The sequence below is a fragment of the Catharus ustulatus genome, chromosome 22, assembly GCF_009819885.2.
Source record: "Catharus ustulatus isolate bCatUst1 chromosome 22, bCatUst1.pri.v2, whole genome shotgun sequence".
Lineage (NCBI taxonomy): Eukaryota > Metazoa > Chordata > Aves > Passeriformes > Turdidae > Catharus > Catharus ustulatus.
Genome location: NC_046242.1, coordinates 8045679 through 8059138, shown reverse-complemented (window position 1 = coordinate 8059138; position 13460 = coordinate 8045679). Strand labels below are relative to the sequence as shown.

The 13460-nt window shown below is 49.6% G+C and overlaps 1 protein-coding gene across 8 annotated transcripts in view; it reads right to left on the bottom strand.

Moving 5' to 3' along the window:
- Nucleotides 1-13460, bottom strand: part of GTF2IRD1 (GTF2I repeat domain containing 1) — a 71696-nt gene that overhangs the window by 44570 nt on the left and 13666 nt on the right. For 7 of the 8 annotated variants that reach the window (XM_033078001.1, XM_033078007.2, XM_033078006.1 and 4 more), the window contains exons 2-3: nucleotides 3810-3938; nucleotides 1639-1780 (exon numbers count right to left, since the gene is read on the bottom strand). In XM_033078001.1, the coding sequence (XP_032933892.1) occupies nucleotides 1639-1780; nucleotides 3810-3932 (265 nt within the window). In that variant the 5' untranslated portion in view covers nucleotides 3933-3938. Of the gene's footprint in view, nucleotides 1-1638; nucleotides 1781-3809; nucleotides 3939-6462; nucleotides 6557-13460 lie in introns of all 8 variants that reach the window. The other variant, XM_033078003.1, reaches the window with a different exon arrangement.

The window sequence follows — 13460 nt, the reverse complement described above, 5'->3', positions numbered from 1 at the left end:
TTCCAACCAGACATTTCTTTTTGACAAAGGTATAAATGAAATCAAGGAGAGGGGAATCAGGATCTAGTGCCAGGTGCTTTGCCCCCACACAGCAGTAGGTATTCAGCCAGGATATGTCACAGAATCAGAGAACAGTTTGGGTCAAAGGAGACCTTAAAGACCATCTGATTCCACCCCCCTGCCATGGGCAGGGGCACCTTCCACTAGACCAGGCTGCTAGACCTGGCCTTGAACACTTCCAGGGATGGAGCAGCTGCAGTTTCTCTGGGCAACATATTCCAGTAGCTCATAACACTCAAAAGAAGAATTCCCAACTAACACCTAATCTAAATCTCTTCCCTTTTAATTTAAAACCATTCTCCCTTGTTCTCTCATTACCTGCCTGGGCAAAAGGACACTCTCCCTCTTTTTGTAAGCCCCCTTTAGGTACTGGAAGGGGCTCTCAGGATTCTCTGGACCCTTCTCTTCTCCAGACTGAACAATCTATCTCAGATACAAACAAAGAAGTTCCCTCCCTTTGGCCACCCCACTGCCATCCACATCTTGTGGGGTAGTGGGAAGGGAAGGCAGGGTGTAGGAAACATCTCCCAAATGCCTCCTGCCCTGCAGAATCCAGTGGAGGATAACTAATGGCATCTCTAGTGAGAGGATGGAATAGTGGGGCTGGCCAGGAGCTGCCCAGGGCAGCAGGATGACAGGTGGGCAGAGCCATGCAGAGAGCTGCTCCTGTAGACCCAGGCAGAGAACAGCCCAAGCAGACAAAGACAGCCCAAGTGACCTGGGCAGCTTCACAGCACTGGTGTCACCAGAGCAAACCCTTCCTGAACAATCTCTCAATGGATTAAGCACCTATGTGCTTGCTGTCAACACCACGTATTTCTCTCCACTGACATCCCATCACAGAACAGATCTGGGTCTGGTGTCCTCAGCACCACCAAACCAGGTCCCATCCCAGCTTCTGCACTGAGTGAGGACAGCAGCAGTACCATGCTGGGGATGATGCTGTCCAAGAAACAAGGTCCCCACTCACAGAACAATTCCTCCCCTCCCTTCATCTCCCAGACTGTTTTTTGGAAGCTGGCAGAGGTACAGAGCTGGGACAGAAGGCTTGCAATACACAGGAATCCCTCAGATACTTGGTGAATATGATCTGAGACTGGGGGAACACAGTCCCTGCTGTTCATCCCTCAAAAAGCAACCCCACAACCAACACTTCCTGCTACCAAATCCATTTCTGTTTTTCCAAAACCAAGAAAAAAGTCTTGGACCAAGAAAGCCCTTCTGCTCCTGGGAGGATCACTAGGACAAACTATTTCTGCTAAGTCCTCAAAAAATACTCCAGTGCTCTGGCAGCACCACTGGAAGCTAACAGCAGCAGTGCAGCAGAGCAGCCATCCAGCCTGAGCCACCTCAGGGATGCTTTGGGAGAGAAGAGCCAGGGAAGGGAAGAGGCTGGTAGGGAACAGGCTCTGGCTGCAGCTCCCTCCCATTTCCCCATCACTCCAAACACCACTCAGCACTGACTGACAGCACTGTGGTGCCCCCAACCCACACCCCCTCTGTGCGCTGTAGGACTCACAGCTGGCACAGCTGGAGCACCAGCCTTGCACAGAAGATGGTGCTGGTGCAGATACTCACTGCAAAACTTCTGGAAGTCAGCCTGCAGCTCCTTGCGGGCGCTGAGGAAGAGCCTCCCCTTGTCAGTGCCCAGCACGAAGGCGCTCTCCTCGTGGACGGCGATGCAGGCCACCTCTGCGTTCAGCTTGGCCAGTGCTGAGCACTGTGGAGGCACCAGGTCAGCACAGCACACACAGCACCCCTGCTTCCCACCCATTCCCATTCCCATTCCCATTCCCCACTGGGACCTTTTCCTTCCTATCAAAAGATTCTTCCATCAAAAGCGGTGCTCTGGTTTATGTCAGAATTTCATGGGTTTATGACATCCCCTAAAAATTTCAGTGACTTTACAGCTCTACAAAAATATCCAGCTGGTAAACAAGAACTGTTTACCCATCATTTTATTTCGCTTTTTCCTATCCTAAAAATAAACATTTTATTGCATTTCTTTAAAAGAAAACGTTCCTGTAAAAAAAAAATCTGACAAAAAACCCACACCACAACCGATAACAATTTGCATTTTTCCACCAGCTCTAATGGAATAAGGAACACAGGAATCTTATTTCAGCTGCAGAACACTAATATGGTCAAAGTCCAGATTAGCTGAACGATTCTTCTTGTACAGTTATGCAAAACAATAAAGAGATGGAAAAAACTTCTTCCATTAATCCATTTTATGTAACATGCCCTTCCTGCTCTACATAATACACATGTATATGCATTTTTATTAGTATTTTTTATATTATAATAGTTACTCAGTGCCAGCAGCCTGAGTCATATTCCTACAGCTACAGCACTGGTGCTAGGAAGATGCTATCCCCAGGTCATGATTTAAATGGGTAAATAAGGGGGGATTTTCCTTCCCAGCATCAGCCCTGGTTAGACACATCAACAACCCCACAGAGGAGTCAGAGGATGCTGGCAGCCAGGGAGGGAGCAGGACAGCAGGGGGGTTACATGGACCAACCCCCTAAGCTCCCTTCAGCTCCCTGCACACAGGAATAATGAGCTTCACTTGTGTGGGCTTAAACCAGCTTCTGTACTAGGTCATTTTACCTCCTGCTCACCTTCTTCAAGGAGGCAGTGAATCAAATCCCACAAAACAGATATTTTTAAGAAACCTTCTTTCAAAACCCAGTTGCAAGGACAAGTATTGTGCTCAAAAAGTCCAACACTCAAAAAATAAACACAAAAACTAAGGCATGTGAGATTTGGAGGCAGAACAAACCCAAAGCCTAAGCCTGCTTGGTGACATGCATATGGCCCTGTGGTTTATTTACCAGGCAGCTAGGTTTCAGTGAGCACTGCCATTGGTGAAGCACTGGAATAAAGGCTGAATTTCAGGAGCAGCTTGGCTCCCTGGCCCCAGTGTAAGCGCCTAACAAGGACTGCATAATAATGTATATTCATTAAGAAGCCAAACTATGGTAACATAATTTGCTGTACAGGATGGCATGTATATAAATCATCAAAGCTGCTTGGGGTGTGTAGGCTCCAGGGAACCTGCTCCTTAGTGGGGTGGTGATGTCAAAGAGAAGGAAATTGGTATTAATGAAAAAACCTCTACCCGCATAGAGAGGAAAACATATCTAGATAAATGCATTACATATGACTTGACTTTAAAAAGAGAGAGCTATTTAGCACATCTCATTGCATTAGACATTTGTTACTACACATCCGCTTTCCCTTATTGATCACATTCACAGTTAAAAATAAGATTAGCTCTGGTCCACGAGACTTAATCCAGACAGCTATCTTGTTTATGTAAGCACGGCTGACTTAGGCAAGGCTTCCACCGGGAATTCTACGTCAAAAGAGATGAAAGTTATTTTCTTTGTTCTCAGAGATAAAAAGCCATTGTTCTGCTGTTGTGTAAATGCTCACGGTAACATTGGTAAAACAGCAAGGAAAAAAAACAAAGCCAACCACCCCACAGCCAGTTGATACCAACATAAATATTAATGGGAAAAACAATACACATCTGAGATTAACTTGTGCTGACTTTATGATCCTCATGGCTGTCAGGGCAGGAAAGGGTTTTTATTTCTCAGCAGCTCCTGGGCTCTCCAGCAGCAGAGGGAAGCAGAATGAGCTCACCAGGCATCCTGTGCCAGCCTGCACCCAGACAGCCTTGCTAAATGGAGGCCAAAGGAGGGAGGGGGATGGGGACAGGGGTGCCACTGGCCTCTTACCATGGAGTCTAAGGCAGACACTAAGCTGGTGATGACTTCGTCTCTCTGGGGAAAAACCATGTTCCATTGGTCAGCTCTGGAGGTGGTGAGTGTCACATCTAAAGGCTTCCCTGCCAAGGCCATATTCACCTGAAAATAGAAAAAAGAGCGATGCATCACTGTTTCTAAGAGAGAGCTGGAGCTGAGCATCACCACAGGAGCCCACTGCCACTGTGTGCTATGGGAGCAGTGCTGGCACAGGGAAACTGAGGCATGCAGAGAGGCCAGAGTAGCCTGAACCCCACAATCCCCACGAGTCCTCTGCTAAAGGCAGGTAACTGCAGGAGCTGCTGAGCTGTAATCAGACCCTGGAGCTGATGCTGTGTGTGCCAGCAGTGGCCAGATCCTCTCTGCATTAGGAGCTCACCCTCGACGAGATGCCACCACTGCTCAGGGGCCACTGGACCAGCTGCATGGGGGACACCCCAGATGTCCAGCCCATGGCCAAGCAAGCCAGAGAATCCTGTGCCCAAGCTCTGATGTCAGCTGTGAGCAGGGGCTGATGGCTCTGTCCCCACCAAGACACCCTGCTGACTGTCCTTGTGCCTCCTGCTCCTTAGTAAGAGGAGACCCTGCCACCCAAAAATGTCCCTGAAACAGGTCAAAGTCACAGGGTGCTCTGCTTTCACCCCAAGGGAGAGATGCAGCTCTCCTTTGAAAAGGCATTCCCTAACCAAATCACCCCTCTGCAGTTCTTGGTGTCAGGGGGAACAGGACGAGGTGGTGTGCAGGGATCACGTATCTGAAAGAGGCTCAGCCCCAGAACCTCCATCCCTCACAGCCAAAGGGGGGAAAATGCAGTGACCCAGCTACAAGTGCAGCAACAGCATCAGGTTTCTGTGCCTCAGTGTTCCTGTCTCATCTCAACTCATGGTAATGCCAATGCTGCAGGAACACTAAGGCAAGGTCTCACCCTGCTCAAAACACCCTCACTGGAGACAGCATCACCCCAGCACCCAACACATCCCTCCCAGCCATGGCCCCTCCATCTGGAGGGCAGTGTGGCACCACCCAGCTTTAATCCTGCAAATAAAGGGTGCCAAGTTAGCTCATAAGCCACTTGAACCAGATCATAAATCATGTGCTCACAAGCGGAGGAAAGAGGCTAGAGAGTCCCTAACAAGGCTGGATGGGCAGAAGGCAGGGAATATGAATGAAGCTGCCTGCACATAACTCAATTTGCCACTCAGTCAATAACCACTGCTGCCCAGCTGCACTGAAAATATGGGTTAAAGGCAACAGCAAATCCCCAAATTCACCTTCCTGCCCTAGTTTGTACTTGTGTCCAAGCAGAAGGAATTTGAATGCAAAGCAGAGCTGTGCTGCCCCATGAAATTAGGGAAATGGTGGGGTCTGGCCCAAAATAACAAGCTCCCCCACAGTGGCATCTCTGCAGGTGCCTGAGCACACACATTATCAAAGAGTCACAGAATGGTTTGGGTTAGAAGGGACCTTAAAGCTCATGTAATTCCACCCCCTGCCATGGGCAGGGACACCTTCCACTGTCCCAGGTTGCTCCAATCCCTGTCCAACCTGACACTGCAGGGATGGGACAGTCACAGCTGCTCTGGGAAAACTTTTATAAGTCTGCAACAAGCTAATGAAGAGGGGAGACAAATCCCATTAAACAATAATGACTGAATTTCAGGAATTGCTCTGGATGACCCTTCCAGGTTTTTCCCCATGTTGCCAGCTCCTGAAAGCAGCCAAGCAGTGCTGGGACTCCACTGGCACCTGCAGACAGCAGAGCTGGAACCTCAGCCACACTGAGTCTCCCAGGAAAATCCTCTTCAAAGAACCTGGCCTAACTAGGCATCAGCTTAGAAAATAAAGCAGGAAACTGAACCTATGGTCCTGCAGCTGGGCACAGACCCCAGGTGTCCCTATGCTGGGGACAGGTCTCTGCCAGGCACCTCCAGCTTTACCATCACAAGAAGCTGCAGCAACACCAGGAAGCAATCTGCCTTGCTCCAGCCCTGCAGTTTGTGCAGGCATGGATGGACAGACAGACAGACAGACAGACCAGAGCCATTTCATCTGCAAGCTCCCAAGCAGCTTCCTGAGCACAGCTCTGCAGGAGTAGGCAACTTGAGATTCTCTATTTTCATGGATACTGTGTTAATAAGAGATGCCTTGTTGCATTTGGCAGGAAAGAGCAAGGTGCTGGTGATGCCAATGCTGGGCACCAAGCTGAGCTAGGACCAAACTGAGTTGGGCACCAAACTGAGCTGGGACCAAGCTGAGCTGGGCACCAAACTGAGCTGGGACCAAGTTGAGCTGGGCACCAAACTGAGCTGGGACCAAGCTGAGCTGGGCACCAAACTGAGCTGAGACCAAACTGAGCAGGGCACCAAGCTGAGCTGGGCACCAAACTGAGCTGGGCACCAGCCACTGCCTTGCTCCAGGGAGCATCACTTCCTTCGTAATCCCCCAAGCACCTGCTTAGAAAACAGCTTTACTTTGATGCCTGTGCATGTTTCTGAGCGCCCTATTTATTATTAAACATGGTGCTATGACATGGACATTCTGCTGTTCTTGTAGCAGCACTTTGAGAGCCAGTCCCTGTCTTGGTGGGGCTGGTTGCATCCACTCAGAGAGCTCTAGCTGCACCAACCTGCTCAGCCACGGCCTCCCACAGCAATCAGCACTTCCAGGGAAGAGATGCTCCTCTCTTGGCTGCAAAAACCAAAGCCACAAGCTGGATCTGGCTGCAGAGAGGGAACCAATAGGAAAGACAGGGATAGCATAAATGGGAAGTGGGGCAGGGTCCCTGCATCCCCTTCCTGTCCTGCAGGAGATGGGGACAAAATAATCACTTTCCCCTGGTTGATTGTTCAATAAGTGAAAGCAAGAATCTCTCCACAAGAAAAAAGAAGCAAAACATAACAAAAAGATGACCCAAGTAACACAATGGGATCTTAAGGGATGGTGGGGACAATATTCCAGTAAAGCTTTTAATCATTTGGGTCACAAAAGAGCATGACAGTGGATTTATGAAAGGGCAGAATAAAAAGGAAGAAAGAAAACTTCACTAGCAAGTGCTAGGCTTATTTAAATCAAATTAAGACATGGGGCTTGAAGTTGTTTGTCTAATTAAAGGGAAAGCACTCTTTAAGAAAACTAGGGTAAACCATTCTTACAGCAGTTTGGGTTGGCAACAGGGAGCAAGGTTGGGTAGGATGGGTGCAGAGCAGCCTGCCTCAGTTCCTGGGGCTCCACATGCCTGTCCTGCTGAAATCCCTCCCTGGGACACCACCAAAGGGTTGATGTCACCTTCCACAGGGATCTGCTCCAGCTACAGCCCCATCACACCTCTGCAATCTGAGACTCAACCCCAGGGGCAAAGGTTGGCTCAGGGGCCATCACACCACTGCCATGGGGCCAAAGCAAACATTTGCAGATTGTTTTTACATTTTTTAGGGTTGTTTTCTAAAAAGTTATCAAAGTGTATTATTTTTTCATTATTTCTTGTCCCCAAATACTCCCAGGGGAACAGGGTGCTGTGTAACAGCTGGCACAGGATGTCATCTCCTGCTTGGCTCTTACGACATCTCCCTTGATAATCCTGGGAAAGATTAGAAACTTGGCCCGGGGCAGTTTCACTCATGAATCACCTGTGCTGCAGCAAAGGAAAAGCCAGCCACATTGGGAGGCTCATGAACTCCTGGGGAATGGGCCAGGGGCCCCCAGCCCTGCACACACAGGAGGCACAGCCCCTCACCAGTCCCTCTAACATTTCCATGGGGCAGTATCTCACCAAGATCAGCATCCCCCAGCCATGCATCCCACCTCACCATTTCTAAATCCTATGGAACTAACAAAACAGCAAAAACAAATAAAAAATCAGTTAACCAGTGACAACCCTCCAAAGGAAATTTCCTGCCAGAAAGCTGTTATTATACCCCTCACATTATAAAGAGGTGCCATTAGGAGAAGTAGAGGGGGTTTATGTGATCCAGCAAATCACAGTGTGCCCCTGGCTCACACAACTGAACTTGCAGGGCATTCCTGGTGTTAAGAATGGGAGAGTTTTCATCCCCCTTCTTCCTTATCTTCTGAAGTCTTACAATAATTTTCAACCCCATGTCACAGTCAGAAGCAACAGCATCTTATTTATTAAACTGAGCTTAATGTGGGATTTCCACACTGCCATGGTCCCAGAAACAGACCCTCCACCACCATCCTCCCCTTGCTGTGTGTGAAAGCCTTATGTAGCATAAATCCCCAAAATCTCATTCCTCAAGGAAAGCTGAACATTTGTCCAGGACTTGCAAATCTGGACTGAATTACTGGCTCTCCCCATACTTTCACTCCTCTGGGCCACTCTTGCCAGCAAAAAAAAGGGCAAGGCAATGACCCCATTTTGGGAATTAGCCAGGGCCAAACCCTGAGTGCAGAGTGGGAGATGCTGTGAGATGGGAACAACTCAGTGCCCAGGAGGGATGGAGCACATCCCACAACTGCTGCTTGTTACACTGACTTCTACCAATACTGGGGTTTTGCTCCCAATACTGAATCACAGACTGATGGAATGGTTTGGTTTGTAAGTGACCTTAAAACTCCAGCACATTCCAGTCCCCTGCCATGGGCAGAGACACTTCCTGCAAGACCAGGTGCTCAAAGCCCTGTCCAAACTGACCTAGAACATACTGGGTTTAAACTAATTAATTTGTTTTTTCCTGTTGGTCTACTGTGTCTTACAAATATAACTCTGTCCATTCCCACCATGTGAAGCATCTCTTGTACTGAGGACCTGGGAAGGACATCAGACCTCAAAACCACCTTGGGGAAAAGCATCCTCAGTGTGGCAGCCCAACCCAAACCCATTGGTGGATGTCACAGTCACATATTTCACATATTCCAGCTCAGCCTTTAAGCTGAGCTTAACTACACCCAAGGGCAACAAGCTGAAGAGCACTGGCTCAGATCCAGCACTCAGCAAGGGAGAAGCAAAAAGCTAGGGAACATCACAGATAGCCCCAAAGAGACCCTGCCCCTGCTGCCTGCTTGCTCCCTGGAGTTCCTAACATCCCCATGAAAATCCCCCATGCCTGCCCACCCAGAATGCTCACAAAGCCCCCAGTGGAGAGGACAAATCCCCTGTTCAGGGAGCTAAACAGGAATCAAAATTAAGAAGAGCTTTGGCTATTCAGCACACTGGGGGTTAAAAAAAAGGAGGGAAAAAAAGAGGAAAGAAAAAAATTGACCAGTGCACTGATCCTGCCCACAGTTCCACACAATAGTGGCAGGAAATGCACACATGTATTTTTCCAGGAAAATGCTACCTGCTTCTGAAGGGATGGTGGGAGGCCCTAATGAACCAAACCCAATAAAAACTAAAACTATATATTATATATATGTATGTGTGCATGTATATGTATATGTATATATATATATATCTAAATCTTGGTGAAATAGAGATTTTTAAATATATATATATATATATTTTAGAGGTGGTCTTCAGATAGATTCCAGGCCCTTTACCCTCCTGGGAGTGGAGGGGCAGCCTGGGGATATATTAATATATTAGAGCAGGGGAAAGCACAGCTGGGGGTGGGAGATTTTAGAGATACTTGGGTTTCTTGGCCACCTGAAATGTTTGACCACAGGATGCTGGGTACCACATTCAGCCATCTCTACCCTCCCAGGACCAAGCGGGCAGGACCAGTGCCCTCAGGCCCCCCTGCTGGGAGGACACTACCAGCCCATGAACACAATGATGAGATGACCATGATTTTATTTGTAATTGCCTGTTACTCCATGAGGGAACATTTAAAGGAATTTTTAAAGCTTACACTGGCTCTGGAAGATATTTAAGCAATTAGCCCTGGCTATCATTGAACATGTTTAAAATGGATCAGGGGCCATTCTGATTTGAGCCAGAGGGAGAAACAATGTCCTGTGCTAGCACCAGGATTGTGTCCCTGCTCCAAGTGAGGGGCCCATCCCTGTGTCTGTCCCACCCAGGGACATCACTTTGGGGCAGGACCCTGCTAAGGGATATCTCACCAGTGGGACTCAGAGGGTATTTCCCTGTCCCACTCCACCCCAGGATTTTGGAGGTCCCTTTTTTGCAGGGAGTTATGATCAGTGAGGTTCCTGGTGGGCTGGAGCCATTTGAGCAAAAAGCCCTGGAAACGACATCAGCCACAGCAAGGGCAAAAGCTAGGGCAGGGACCAGGCTTGAATTTCCATTTGTGCCTTTTTTCTAATTGCTTAAGCAAAAACCAGTATTAATGGAGCAGATGTGACCAAAGCCATCTTGGTCAGAGGAGCACTGTGACACGGTCCCATGCTTCCCAAACAGCTGTCCTTGGGTTTTCTGCTGCAGCAGAGATACCTGCTCCACATGGGCAATCTGCTTTAACCCACCAGTCCTGCCCTGCTAAACCCTAATCCCTTACACCTAATTCAGTGCCAGCCTTCAGCCTCTGTGGCCACATCAACTCCATCTCATGCCAGGATGTTTACTGTGTCCCTAACACGTGGTTGGTGAGCTGCTCCATTAGTACCAATGTCAGTGGTACAGCAGATATAACTGTGGTCCAGGACACTCACAAAATGCCCAAGATACCCTCAGCTGTCTAAACACCCTGAAAAGCCCTAATCCATGCCCTGTGTGGGTGCCCCTGCAGCACAGCCCTCCTGGGACAAGCAAGGAGCTTTGAGGGACTCCAGGTGCCATGCTGCCACACAGCCCTGGTGTGAGAAGCATCTGCTGAGACCACATCTGAGCTCCTGAACAGGGGTGTCAGTGCACCCCCAGGGCCTTACCTGGTCCTGCTGCCCCATAACTGCTGCCACATCTCTCCACACATCCAAAAATTCCCTTTTATTTTGCTACTTTTCACAGACTCACATGATGAACTAGCTTGGAAAAGACCTTTGAGATCACCAAGTCCAACCCACAACCTAACACCTCCTCATCAACTAAACCATGGCACTGAGCACCACATCCAGTCTTTTTTTAAACTCACCCAGGGATGGTGACTCCACCACCTCCCTGGGCAGACAATTCCAGCACCCAGCCACTCTTTCAGTGGATGATTTTTTCCAGATGTCTAATCTAAACTTCCCCTGGTGCAGCTTAAGGCTGTATCCTCTCATTCAAGTCAATGCTGCCTGGAGAAAGAGACCCCCACCTGACCACAGCCACCTTTCAGGGAGTTATAGAGAGGGATAAGGTCTCCCCTGACCCTTCCTTTTTCCAGGCTGAACAAGCCCAGCTCCCTCAGCCGTTCCTCACAGGGTTTGTGTTCCAAGCCCCTCCCTAGTGTTAAGGTCTCCCTGAACTGAGGGGCCAGAACTGGGCACAGCACTCGAGGTGTGGCCTCAGCAGTGCTGAGTGCAGGGGAAGAATGACCTCCCTGCTCCTGCTGGCCACTGTTCCTGGCCTTGCTGGCCACCAGGGCACACTGCTGGCTCATGTTCAGTACCCCCAGGTCCCTTTCTGCCTGGCACTCTGTCCCAGCCTGTAGCACTGCAGGAGTTGTTGTGGCCAAAGTGCAGGACTGGGCACTTGGACTTGTTAAACTTCATCCTGTTGGACTCTGCCCATCTCTCCAGCCTGTCCAGATCCCTTTGCAGAGCCCTCCTGCCTTCCAACAGATGGACACACACTCCCAGCTTGGTGCCATCTGCAAATTTCCTGGTGCTGGCCTCAATCCCCTCATCCATCAGTGAAGATGTGGAACAGGACTGGCCCCAGCACAGACCCCTGGGGGACACCACTGGTCACTGGCCCCCAGCTGGATGCAGCACCACTCACTTCACTCTGGGCCTGGCCATCCAGCCAGTTCTTACCCCAGCAGAGAGTGCTCCTGCCCAAGCCATGGACTGCAGCTTTTCCAGGACTGAAAGGTATCAAGCTAATAGCTGCTTTTCAAGGTGATACCTTTCTCCAAGGACTGAAAGCAGCAGAGCTGGGGGGTAAACACCCTCTGGTGCAGTCTGGACCACAATGAGGATGCAGGTTCTGCTTTGTGCCTGCATCCCCACTGTGCCAGCAGCTCTCACCTCGCTGCCTCTGTTGGCTCTCCCAAAACCTGTATCTCCCCTGATTCCTTCCAAGTGGGAAGTACAGGGCATAGCAAGCTCTCATGACCAAACACCTCCTGCCCTGTTTTATTTTACCCACAAATCCCAAGGCACCTGCTGGAAAACCTCCTCATACACACTGGCACAACATTCACCAGCATCGTTGCCTCGGCTCCGCTTTCCTGGATAATCTGGCACCTGCTGTGGTTTAGTCCCACTCATAAAAGAAGCAAAAAACAAACTAGGGGCTCCCACAGGGAAAAGTGTCTACTACAGGAATTTCACTTTCTATCTCCAACCAGGGCATTGCATTCTGCTGCCACCTTGATTTTTTTAAGCCTAGCCCAGGTGCATACCTTAACATAATACAGTAAAACTACAGTAGGCTTCTGTTTAGTGCAAAGAGAGATAGAAGAGGATCAAGTGCCCTTCAGAAGCTGTATCTCATCTCCCCCAGGATAAACACTTGCATGGCATGGCAGCTGCTGGGGGATCACTCAGCCTGTGGAGCTCCAGCAGCACTGCTTTCAGCTCCAGACAAGTTTCCATGCTGCAATCTCACAGCAGGCAGGCACAGTAGCTCTTGCTTCCAGCAATTGCTTCTTCATTTATTAAAGAAATTTTAAAGAAAAACAAGGGGAGGAAAAAAGTGTTAATTGGAGCATTCCCATCACAGCAGGGAGGGATGCTGAAAGCACCATGCATGGAAAGCTGGATCCTGCCCTGGCAGCCCCGTGTGAATGGTTGGGTCAGTAAGGCCAAGATGAGCCTCATGGTGGCTGGTGGGTGAGCAGAAGCACCCAGCCACAGGGACTCAGTGCCTGTACAGCTCCAGAGCTGAGCCTCCCTCCCCAGGGGGATGCCCAGCCCCACAACCCTGCCTGCATCAGGGAGCTCAGCACCCCTTCCTGTACAAAAGCACGCTGCTTGGCAGTTCCTAGAAGGAGAGATGCAGATCTGGCACCTCAGACACCAGTTCTCAGGTTGCACTTCCCAGAAGCAAGAGGCATGGGGAAGCCAAAATTAGCAGGCTGATAATTCTACCCCTTGGTACATCCCACTGGTCTAATGAAAGGTGTCCCTGCCCATGCTGGGGTGGGGGTGGAACCAGATGACCTCCAAGGTCCCTTTCAAACCACACGATTCCATGAATCCATGATGATCCCTAGCTCCTGCACCATCAGGGCTGCTGGTTATTGCAAGAAGATGCTGGCAATCCCTTGCTCAGTGAAAAAATGAGGTGAAATGAACTCAGAAGCCATAGGATAACCTGTAGGGCAGGTCTTGGGATTGCACCAGCCTGGGTTGCCAGCCCTGTATCCCCCTGCACCCCTCCACCAGCACTGGGGTCCCACCTCGCACCCCTGAGTGGGTGCTGGAGCAGGGGACTCTGTTGCCTCTGGCTCAGCAGAGCATACACTAACACTGGGGTTATTTAAAGCCCAGTTTTAACAGCATTCAGCTACTGGTTGCGTGATCAGGATAAAAAATCGCAATCCTAATTCCTGGCCCCCGGTGCCTATGGCAACTGGTATCCGTCTCCTTGGAAACTAATCTCGTGGTATTTGAACAATG